The sequence below is a fragment of the Mastigoproctus giganteus genome, chromosome 3, assembly GCF_048544385.1.
Source record: "Mastigoproctus giganteus isolate SK-2022 chromosome 3, ASM4854438v1, whole genome shotgun sequence".
Lineage (NCBI taxonomy): Eukaryota > Metazoa > Arthropoda > Arachnida > Uropygi > Thelyphonidae > Mastigoproctus > Mastigoproctus giganteus.
This window is the reverse complement of record NC_143577.1, coordinates 247,192,386-247,204,729: the sequence shown is the minus strand read 5'-3', so window position 1 is coordinate 247,204,729 and position 12,344 is coordinate 247,192,386. Positions and strand designations below refer to the sequence as shown.

The 12,344-nt window shown below is 34.6% G+C and overlaps 1 protein-coding gene across 3 annotated transcripts in view; it reads left to right on the top strand.

The window, feature by feature from the left end:
* The window catches only part of LOC150089005 (transmembrane protein 120A-like), a 118,838-nt gene that overhangs the window by 24,462 nt on the left and 82,032 nt on the right, over window positions 1-12,344 (top strand). For all 3 annotated transcript variants that reach the window (XM_090370996.1, XM_090370997.1, XM_090370998.1), the window contains 2 exons: window positions 5,074-5,192; window positions 8,161-8,274. In XM_090370996.1, coding sequence (XP_090227122.1) covers window positions 5,074-5,192; window positions 8,161-8,274 — 233 coding nt within the window. The remainder of the gene's footprint in view (window positions 1-5,073; window positions 5,193-8,160; window positions 8,275-12,344) is intronic.

Genomic DNA, 12,344 nt, shown 5'->3' with positions numbered 1-12,344 from the left:
TGTAATATGGAAAGCAAATAGAAAAGCGTGGGTTACCAAGGAGTTTTTTACTGATTGGTTTGTTAAACACTTTTGTCCTGGAGTAAAACGGTATTGTCAAAAAAAACAACTTTGAAGAAAAAGCTCTTTTGTTGTTAGACAATGCTCCGGGACATCCTACTGATCTTAACACGTTGGACACATGCATTCCTGTCAAAGTTGTGTTTCTTCCAGCAAACACAACTTTCCTGATTCAACCATTGGATCAGGGAGTAATAGCATCATTTAAAGCTTATTATCTGCGTCGAATTTTAAGCAATTTACCTGAACTAGAGGATAAAGAGGAAATGACAGTTAAAACTTTTTGGAAAAACTACACCATTAAAAACGCAATTGAAAACATTGATAGTTCTTAGAAAGAAGTCACTAAGAAATGCTTAAATGGAGTTTGGCGCAAAATATGGCCAGAAGTTGTACTAGAAGAAGAAAATAACATCCAAGAAATTAGAAATGAAGTTATCCAGATGGCTCAATCAATAGGTTTCGAAAATGTCGATGAAGAGGATGTTAGAAATTTATTGAATGCAGAAGATGATGGTTTTTCAGTGGAAGATTTAGAAAACCTTGTTAGCAACGAAGACAAAGATAATGAAGGCGAAGTTAAAGAAGTTCCTGCCGAAAAAGTGTTAACAACCAAAGATTTAAAAAGGTGCTTAAATGACATTGAAAACGTTTTAAATTTTTTTAGTGAAAATGATCCTGATTTAGGAAGAAGTGTTATAGTTAAGCGATCAGTGTTAAATGCAATAACTCCGTATAGGCAATTGTTAAATGAAAGAGAAAAAAAGCATAAACAATCAACTTTAACCTCATATTTTAAAATGTGATTTCACTTTGTATGTAAGTTGACTGTTTATTTAATAAAACTTTTCTTTGTTCGAAAAAAAGATTTTCATTTTCTTTACGTAGGAACGTATCCCTATTCTGGCCATAGTATTTTTACCTCTGAAAACGAAGTTTCGGTTAACGAAGTAATTTCGTGGAACGCATCCTATTCGTTAATCGAGGTATGCCTGTATTTATATTGTTAGCATTAGCATTAGTAGAGGCATTTGATGCAAGAAAGCAAGCTTATGCAGCATCAGCCAAAAAAAAAAAAAAAACCCACTTCCACTTCACCCCTCTGTTCGTTCAAAATACCTGTCCAGCTGAGCCTTAAACTTATTTAGGCTATCAACCTCCACCACAAGGGATGGCAGTCTGTTCCACCAACCAACCACCCGCTGGCTAAAGGCAAATTTCCGAACGTCTATTCTACATCTGTCTTTCCTCAATTTGAATTTATGCCCTCTCAGGTGATTTTTCTGAGCTAGAGGAAGAATCCCATCAGCATTGAGCATGCTTAAACCATTCAAGGCTTTATACACCTCTATCAGATCACCTCGCTGGTGCCTAGTCTCCAGACACTGTAATTTGCAAAACTTAAGCCTTTCTTCGTAAGAGCACCCCTTTGTTCCATTCACTAATCTTGTTGCCCTTCTCTGTACTCGTTCCAGTAGCTCTACATCCTTCTTGAAATGAGGCCTCCAGACCTGTACGCAGTACTCTAGGTGTGGCCTGACCATTGCCTTATACAATGGAATAATCACCTCCTTATCCCTGCTGGAAAAATTCCTGTATATCATTGACAATACTCCATGAGCTACTCTTGCAGCCCGTCTGCACTGCTCAGAGAACTTCATATCTGCCTGCACAATCACCCCCAAGTCCCTTTCATTCTCTACCACTGTCAGTGTAGTACCACAGAGTTGATACGTTGCTCTGGTGTTGCTGTTTCCCATGTGTAGTACTTTACATTTGTCAATGTTAAACTTCATTTGCCACCTCTCAGCCCATCTGCTCAACCTTTCCAGATCCTGTTGCAGCAGCATAGTGTCAGTAGTGTCCTTAACAACCCTGCCAACCTTTGTATCATCTGCAAACTTGGACATTAAGCTTGATATACCATCATCAATATCATTTATAAATACAGAAAACAATAATGGACCCAACACTGAGCCCTGAGGGACTCCACTAATAACATTAGTCCACGATGAGCAGTGTCCATTGATTACCACTCTCTGTCTTCTCCCACTCAACCACCCCTTTATCCATAGCAGCAATTTGCCTCCAATGTCACACTGCTCCAATTTGTGTAGCAGTCTTCCATGTGCAACAGTATCAAAAGCCTTTCTAAGATCCAAGTATATAATATCAAAGTTATTCCCTGCATCCAGTTCTTTTGTGACTGCATCATAGTATCCAATCAAGTTGGTCAGGCAAGACTTCCCCTTAACAAAACCATGCTGTGTCTGAGCTATAACTGAAGTCTTGTCTAAATGATCCTGCAGTGCTTCTTTAACCAGTGCCTCCATTAATTTTCCTGGAACAGAAGTTAAGCTCACAGGTCTATAGTTACTTGTGTCAGCCTTTGATCCTCCTTTGTGAATTGGGGTCACATTTGTACATTTCCAGTCTATGGGTACCTCTCCTGAGTCCAAGGAAGCTCTCATAATTATGGCTAAGGGTTTGCTTACTTCCTTTGCTGCCTCCTTTAATATAACTGGATAGATCCCATCCACCACGGGTGCCTTTCTTGTGTTTATCTTCAACAGTTTCTCCTCCACTTTACTCCCAGTTATTTCAAGATTCTGTAGCTTACTGCTAGAGTTGAATACACCTCTGGCATTCCCCTTGCTGAATAACTCCTCATGTGTGAATGTCGATGCAAAATATTCATTTAGTTTGTTAGCTACCTGAGCAGGATCATCAACAGTTGACCCATCAATATCAAGTGGATCAATCTGATTCATCCCCTTCCTTCTAGAGTTTACATAAGTAAAGAACTCTTTGCTGTTTTTCTTTGCATCCCTTGCCAAGGATTTCTCGTAATCTGCCTTCGCCTGCCTAACCTCCTTTGTAACTTGGTTGCATATCAACTTGTTAAGGAGAAGAATATCCCAAAGCAGACATATGGAAGAGATTACAATAAATTAAACCTTATTACTGTACCTACTAATTAACAAATAAATTAAGCATATAAATTAAGATAGAAACAGCATTTTTAATGTCACTAATGTCAAATATTCAAGATGATATAACTTACATTCTGGAATAAATCCAAAGGCCATAAAATGAGTTATGGTGGTTTGTGAGATTAGTCAGAAATATTTGGATGTGAAGACCAAGGTGTTATTTCTCTGTTGTGCCTTAAAGACAATTGTTTATATATATGCAAGAGAAAAATTGTATGTTCAAGAGGTTTTTGTCAGTGTTATCAGTGATTTAATTGCAGTACTTAATGTAGAAATAAAATGAACTATATAAGTTGCAAGCAATACCTGAATTTTTATTTTTATTTATTTTGCTTTGTTCAGTGGGCACACTCGGTGTTCAAAAATACTATAGTCATATTTTTCAAATTATATTGGCATTTGCTTATAAGGAAATGCATCATTTTTATGAAATCCTTCTTTTTAAATATACTTTTTTTTTAACTGAATAAAAAAACTAGCTTCCTTAATTTGCATTTACTATTAAAGGTACTCTTCTTTTTTTATTAAATAATAATAATTGAAAAATTTTTTTGGTTTTTAAATTGCACATATTTACAAAGGGTTTGTAGAGCCACGTTGCTATTTATAATATATACAGTAGAACCTGGATAAGAATTCCTGCATAACAAGTTTTCCCCTGTACTAGATTTGGTTTCTTAAGTCCCAATTTCAACTCTATATGTTGTTATTTATTATTTTCCTGCATAAGAAGTTTCCTGGGTAAAAAGTTTTCCTGCATAAGAAGTTTCCTGGGTAAAAAGTTTTCCTGCATAAAAAGTTTGTGATAAAGAATAAACAGTATTCTTTATCATGAATGTCATATAATGAAGTTTTCCCACTTAATGTTTTTTAAATATAGAAATTATTTATTTTTAATGTTAAAAAATATTAAACAATATAAACATTTGGTAATTGAACAAGTTAGTGCCAAACATAATTTTAATTCATAGTAAACCACCAAACTAGGTGAAATGGTATTGTTTTTGATATACATGTACCTTATATTGTGAATGTCTTCACAGTGAGTTGCCCTGATATTGTACTACCTCCAATATAAGCAATGCATTTGCCAATGGAGAAGACTAATGTTACTTATTCTCGGCAGATGCCAAGGGTGGTGGTGGTATCCATTGAGAATCCATTGTCGAAGCGTTGCTTATTCGAGGTAGTTCAATATCAGGGCAACTCGTTGTGAAGTCATTCACAATATGAGATTTAACAAAAATGATGCCATTTCACCTACTTTGCTGATTTACTACGAACTAAAATTATGCTTGGCACTAACTCATTCAATTAGTGAATATCCTGTAATCTGAGGCTTTCAGTGCTAAAACCTTTTTTAGTATAAACATTTTGATATAATGGAAGTGACATATTGCAATTATTTTCATCGATATCCATAATTGGATAAACGTTAAGTTCTGATGGTTGTGAACAGTTTTGAATTATTTAGTGGATTGTAGCTCTGTCTTATTGTAATTGTGACCGGTATGTTCAAACTCCAAAGGAGCTCATTCCTCCAACTTGGTAATGAGTTTAGTGAACAGTGAATGTTAAGCAATTAGAAATCCTCCGTTTAAAAAAGTTTCCCATAGGCAGAGAGAGTAAAATATTTATAAATTCTGAAATAGTACTTAAAAATCATCTTTGACTTATGTATGTGTATCTTTCATTTTTGTTTGTGTAGTTACTATTTCATATCCTTAGGTCATTTTCCCTTCTAAGAAGTTTTCCCGTGTAAGAAGTTCTAAACCTGGAGTCCCTTGGAAAACTTCTTATCTGGGTTCTACTGTATATTAAATCAAGATATATATACACATCTAATAAAATTCAGTATACCCCAGTATTTTTATATTTCTAATGTAAATATTCAATTGTGAAAAGAGGCCAAAGATTTTTTTTTCTTTGCAATTTTAATTTGACAGTATTGTTAAAACTGTATTGTTAAATTGTGAAATTAAAGAAAATGTAATCTGCTTTATTACATACTAAAATATAGGTTCTTCAGAAAAAGTATATAAAAACAAGTGAAGAATTAATTAAGTTCCAAGGACAATGTGTGAAAGCTGTAGAGCATCAGAATTATCGTATGAGCCAAATGTGTCATTCTTTAGAAAGGTAGGTATGTTTATAAATTGTTTAAGAAATGTGTGGGGAGTTTCAAAAAGCATAAAATCAAACTTCATCAAATTTTATGGAACTTAAAAATTGTTATATTTCAGTAAGGTAGGATTTCACAAAGAAATTTGAAGGAAGGGAATGGATTTGAGAGTAATTAAATAGTTGTTGAGATTTATCAGGTAACTGTCTTTGAATATAATTTAGGTTGAATCATATTCCCTATGGAAAGAGAGAGACTGCTGACTGTACAGTACAGTTGAACTAAGTTATAATATCATCATCCTTGGTGTGAGTGAGGTTAATTATGATGTCAAATAGGATTTAGTTCTAAATCCTATTTGACTATTAGTTCTTAATCCTTAAATACAGGATTAAGAAAACTGAGGGCTCTACATATGGTGCATATCCTTATGGACAGTTCTACTATCAGGATTTTTGGGAACACCCTCAGGGATGATGCAGCCAATCCCCTTATCAAGATTTGCTGTTGTACTGATATCATGCCAAATAAGTCAATTGTCACCGTGTTGACACATTATATAACTTTGAAGGAACTGCATATATAAAATAATTAAAACTGGTATCTGGATAGACTACTCCAAACATCTATGCCTTGATTTCTATTTATTGTTCAATTATTAAATTTTCTAACAGAAATTGCCTCTTTTACTTTTCTTTTGGTAAAATCCCTTTCATTTCCCATGTTAGTGAAATTTTTTTAATTAAATGACTGTTTATAAAAGTAATTGTGTTCTGCAATTTCAGTAGTTTTGTTCTTACATTTCTCATTATATTTTATGTGGATTAGACATGAGAATAGGGAAACATCTAAAAAAACATGTATATTGGAAAAGGTACTGATGAAACTTCGGAAATTGCAAAACATGGTTATATTTGTAAGGTCTTTTCATAAAAAGGATTTCACTATCATGAACAATAAAAGAATTAAATACAATTTAATAAATTGAATTTTATCAAAAAAAAAAACAAGAAGTCATTTACATTAGAAACTTAATAATTGCTCATAAAAGTAAATAACAGTAGAGATATTGAAGATATTTAGGTTGGACTATTTGACACCAGTTGTAATTGTTTTACAATTCCTGTAGGCTAAATATTTGTGTCAGAATATGACAATTGGTTTATTTGGTATGGTGGTTAGCAACCTATGACCCGCCAGCATGGTTCGGTTGACTAGCAGCCAAACATTTTAATTCATTTAAAAAAATTAAAAATCTGCGACACAATTTCGATATGTGTCGTACTACACCTTGCAAGCATGGTTGTAGTACACAGTGGGTATTGCATTCCTGATTGTTGATATATTGATGCACATGCTAGTAACACCTGAAATTTCAATCACCATTCCATTTGTGTTTGGTTCTTCCTATATGTGCAAACAAATATTTTCTCAAATGACATACGTGTTAAATCCATTACAAAGCAGGCTAATAAGAGCCAGTTCAAAATCCTGTATGTGGTTAAATATAACAAAATACCAACCAGATTTAGCAAACCTTTCTAAAGAAATTCATCATCAAGGAAGCCATTAAAAATTCTTACACTTCATTACTTAAAATTATATTTAAAAATGTTTCATTAATTATTAGTATTACCACATGTATATAAATAAATGTATTTACAATTGAATTTAAAAATAAAAGATATGGGAATGATTTTTTATTTATTAATTACATTCTATATAATATGAAATATCTATGCTACATAGTTTTTATTACCAATCAACTGTTATGACCCATCAAAAAAAATTTAAATAGCAAGATGTGCTCCGCCATAGAAAAAATTTGCTCACCACCCCGGTCAAGTATGTATTGCATTTTTGTTCTTTTTATTTCTTGTATATAGTATTGTTGCATGTAAACAAGGAATTGGTGACGGTTCTCTGACATGTCACTAAAAATAAACCAAATATTTTATTTTAGCGGTGTAATTGTTCACTTTCTCTCTTGTTAAATGATTTATCATGTTGAATTAGTGAAAGTTAGCGGCAGATGGGGAAAATTTCCTAGCATCCACTAGTTCGTGTTTGCAGCCAAGATATAATCACATAGCAAACATTTGCTTTGAGTTAATTGTAATTAGGGAGTTATGCATGCATCTTTATACATTATATAACCTTTTATACTACAATAGAAAATTTCAAAAATCTAGCATTGTTGAATATTTCTCTGAGGATAATTAACCATAACGTGTCAAGGGAGGGAGACAGGCTAGCCAAACTTTAAAAAAAAAAAAAAAAAAAAAATCTCAGGTTCTGGATTATGCGATATTAGTTCAGAGTTACTACAGTAGCATGTATTTAATTTTTAAGGCAATTTAATTGGTGAAATTATATTGCACTATTTATATTTCATATTAAAAAATACTAGACAATCACAACACCTATTCCAGAGGCAGCATTCAAACCAATACTTTTATTTCTTAAGTAAGTAGCCTAAGAAATTGTCCTGTGTTAGCGACTAATCCAGCAGTATAGCTATATTATAGGATCAGAGGCATTGTATTATCCAATACTTAGGCTGTATGTTAACCTTAAAAAAAAAAAAAAAAAAAAAAAACAGAATTTTCAAAATTGTGACACGTGCTGGGTACAGAGAATGCCAGATTTATTAGATTCTACTAATAAAATGCTAATAAATAATGCACTATTTTCAAAATTGGGGCATGTGCTGGCTACAGAAGATGCCCGATTTATTAAGTTTTATTTTACTGCAAAGTTCAGATTCCCGAGGAAAAACATTGGCATAAACTATTCTGGTTAACTGATAAAGAATATAAACAAGATTGTATTCCTTTGCTCTCTCCATATGCCTCAGAATTTTAGAAATAGTGCATTATGTACTGCAGTTATATATTTAACTTTTTATTTTTTGTTTTGTAGGATAAAATTTTGTAATTTTTCACAGTGTAATATAATTCTCAAGTTTACTTATTTTTTTAATAGAATTCACCTAAACTCACAAGAAGAAAAGACGGAAAAGAAAGATTTACAACAGAAAATAGCAGTCAGAAGGAAACAGGTTAATAATGTCAGTGCTGCCTTGCCCCAAAGGAGTGGGTAGGTTGTCTTCACTCATATTTCAGAATATAGGAGGGATACTCTAAACCAGTGTTTAGAGTATCCCTCCTATTACACAATTTTTTTTTTCCTACTTATATGTTGTTGCATAAAAAATGTAATGGTGTGAGGTAAAAATTTAAATACCACTGCCAAGTATGCTGCAAGTTTCAGTAATGCACATTGGTGGCAGTGCTGTAGTGGTCAATGAAAGTGGAGTGTGATATTGATTTGCAGTCAAGAACCCAACAACACAGGTGTATTATTGAGTTATTGACTGCAGAGAATATTGCACCCATTGAGATTTGCTGACACTTGAAGAATTTTATGAGAGTATGACAATTGATGTGAGCACAGTTATGTGCGTCAGTGATGGTAGTGGTGATTTGAACTTATCAAAGTCAGATAGTCCTCACACTGCAGCGACAGCAGAAAATGAGGAGAGTGTAGATAAATTTATTCATGAAGACTGAAGCATTGAGACCTGGGAAGAGTGGGAATACACTTTAATGCTAAACGGTTCTGGACAATCCAGGTTGCAGAAAATTGTATGCCAGGTGGATTCATGGAATCCACCTGGCATACAGTTTCAGCAGATCAGCAGAGACCTACACTATCTGATCACAAGGAGCAGATAGTGTAGGTCTTTGCTGATCTTCTGAAGTTATGAGACCAGATGACATTTTCTTGATAGGATTGTCATTAACAGTGATACCTAGATACATTGTTGTGAACTGGAGTCAAAGTAGTAGTCTAAAGAATGGAGACACAAAGATTAATTGATGAAGAAATTCAAAGCTCGGTCATCTGTTGTAAAAATAATGTGTTCCATTTTTTGGGATATAAGAGGGGTTATCTTGAGAATTCCATGCAACACAGAAAGACAATCAATTCTGCTTGCTATGAGGAAACACCGAAGACTAAAATTTCAAGAGTAAGGTTAGAAAAGAAAGGAAAATCTTTGGAGTGACAATACCAGACCAGCATCTTGTCAAGGGAGTTCATTGCAACAGAATTTGGGTAGACTTTTGCAGTTCTTATTAAGGCTCTGAAGAGGATATAGTAAAATGAATGAAAGTGAAATTTTCACTATTATAAATGATACTGGAACTAGGTTCCACGTCACCTTACAGTCTTGACCTTGTGCCATCAGACTTTCATTTGTTTAGCTCTGTGAAGGATGGCTTTTGTGTGGAAAACTTTGCAGATGTCATTGCAGCCATTAGGAAGTGGCTCTTGGAGGCCAAGGACAACTTTTGTGGGGGTGGGTGGATGCAGGCTCTGGTTCTGTGATTGAGCAAATTGTTTACAAAGTGGTGGTGAATATGTGGAAAAATAAATTGCGAGTACCTGAACTTGAAGTACTCAATGTACAGTTTAAATTGGCATGTCTATAGTGGTATCAAATAAAAAAAAAAAATAATAATAATATTATTTTCAGAGCAACCCTTGTACTTTCTTCAGTCTCTCTCTCTCTCTCTCTCTCTCTCTCTCTCTCGTCTCTCTCTCTCTCTCTCTCTCTCTCTCTCTCTCTCTCTCTCTTTCTCTGTGTGTGTCTATGTCTGTGTGTGTGTGTTACAGAGTATGCTGAACACACACTCAATTACTAATTTATTTTAGAAAATTTGTCCTATTATAATGATTGCAATAGTTCTTAGTGCAGAATTGTGTATCTCTTTGACTTTAATGGTAACTGTTACTTTCAGTTAACTCCTGAAACTAATGTCTCATGATTCTTCAGTGATAAATTTTTCTCGAAAAACAGTCTGACTTGTGTAGATTTTGTGATATGTTGCTGGTCTTAAAGTTAATATGTAGATATAAGAAAGAATTGGTGATGTTGAAGCTCTAGGTTTCATTACTGTTCGTATCAAGCAATCAACATTTCGATGACTGCTACTTATACTTATATAATAGGAATTTTAGAAACTTGATATCATTCTGATATATTGGATGCAAAGTTTCATAAGGTAAATAAATTATGTAAGTTAAAGACAAACATGGCAGAAGTGACGAGAATTTGTTTTTAATTGCAACGAATGTTGGTTTGAGAAGAGTATATCCTGTAGATGCGAACTGGTGGGATGAGAATTGGCTGATATGCAGTGTAGATAGGTGGCAAGGAGGGTCTGTGGTTTTTGATTTATAGTTCTATGATTTATTGAACATTGTTTGTAGAGGCAGGGAGGTCATAATCTCAGGGTGTTTTTAAAGTCACTAAATCAATACAGTTGTGTATATCTCTGGTTGCTTGTGGGTTAACAGATAATTTGATTGATATGTAGGCCTGTTGCATAAGGTCACAATGCATTTTACTAGAAGTTGGAGATGTCCGCTGTTATGTGCTAAGGAAGTTTTGAATCTGTTCTACTGTGCTAAGGAAGCTCAAATCTAACAACACATTTTCAATAATATGGTTAAGTGTGGCCTAGGGCACGTTAGCAATTAATTCTGTGGTGATGACATCTTTTAGTTCTTCAGTTGTGTCGATTGTTCACAAATCTCTGTGCTATCAGATATTACCACAAATATGTCAGCAGAGGTAAGTTCTGGTGATCTTGGCAGCCAGTCCCTTTAGAGATCACATAATCTTCAGACATAGATATTAGTTTCTGCAGTGCCATTACGTATGTGTTTGCAGTCACATTCGGCGCCTCCGTAGCCAGGTGGGAAGGAGCAGCAGTGCGTAGCACACGCTTCTTGATTAGACCGGGGTTCGAGCCCGTCACCACCAAATACGGAGGATGCGGAAAGGTCAGGGAATGACCACCGCATATCCCGGAGCAATATGGCCTTAGTTGCTAATGCTCCTAAAAAAAACCAAACCAAAGCAGTCACATTCTTGCTGGAAATACCCTTCCCAGCATTCTGTATCATCTAGTTGATCTGTGACCCTCTAAATCATTTCTAGGTATGAGTGGTGTTGACTGTTTTTGTAAAGATAATAAGGCCAATACGGTCTGCCAATATGACATCACACACTATACACCAGCTTTTGTGGAATACAGCAGCAACTCATGTATTGCATGTGAATTTTCTGTTGCCCATATTTTTGTGTTTTTGACTGTTGATATATTTGTCTATGTGGGACAGTGCTTCATCTGTGAAGAACTTGTGATTAAAGGTTTCCATTTCTATTGCCATGTTTTTGATCACTAGAATGAAGTGCCCCCTAGATGTTGAGGTTGATTGACGGTATGAAATTTAAGGTGCAGCTGGGCCAGTGGAAAGAGTATGAGAGTGTAATAATAGTGGATATAGGTTGTAAAGACTTTTTTTTTTTTTTTTTTTATCTCCTCAATCTGAAGGATGTTAATCACACTGGGACAAAAAAATTTGTAAAATAAAAATACTACAGTGTGTTGGAAGAACTAATAATTTAGAAAATTTTAGAAGTTACATCTGGATAGGTGAAATCTTTTGGAATTCCTTGATTATTGCTGTTTGTTGTTATTTGGTTTTTAGGAGCATTAGCAACTAAGGCCATATTGCTCCGGGAATATGCTGTGGTCATTCCCTGACCTTTCTGCATCCTCCGTATTCGGTGGTCACGGGCATGAACCCCGGTCTAATCAAGAAGTGTGTGTGCTACGCACTACTGCTCCTGCCCACCTGGCTACGGAAGCGGCGCAATGATTATTGCTCTTGTGGGTAGTACAGTGATTGTGATCTGTCTTTTAACACCTGGAAAAGGCATTTGAATCCTGTCAAAGTGAGAGGAATTTTTATGAGTTTTTTCCCACATCATGGCCGATTAAATTTGTCTTGAGTGATGATTGCATGCCCCCCCACCCACTAAAAACCTCCAGTTATTTTATTCAGCAGATACAGGCATTCTGATCATATAGCACAGTTTACAGACAATTCATTTGCAGAATTATATATTTAATTGCTTTGATGAAAGCAAAAACATCTTTGGTTTCCTCATCAATGCCAAATAACATAACAGTAGTATAAAGAACCAAACAAGTATTTACTGTGATGAAAATAAAGACAATTAAGGAATCATGGATCTCTAAATTTCCACTCTAAAGTTCCATCTTTTGAAGTTCTTTGTTCTACAAAAAGAA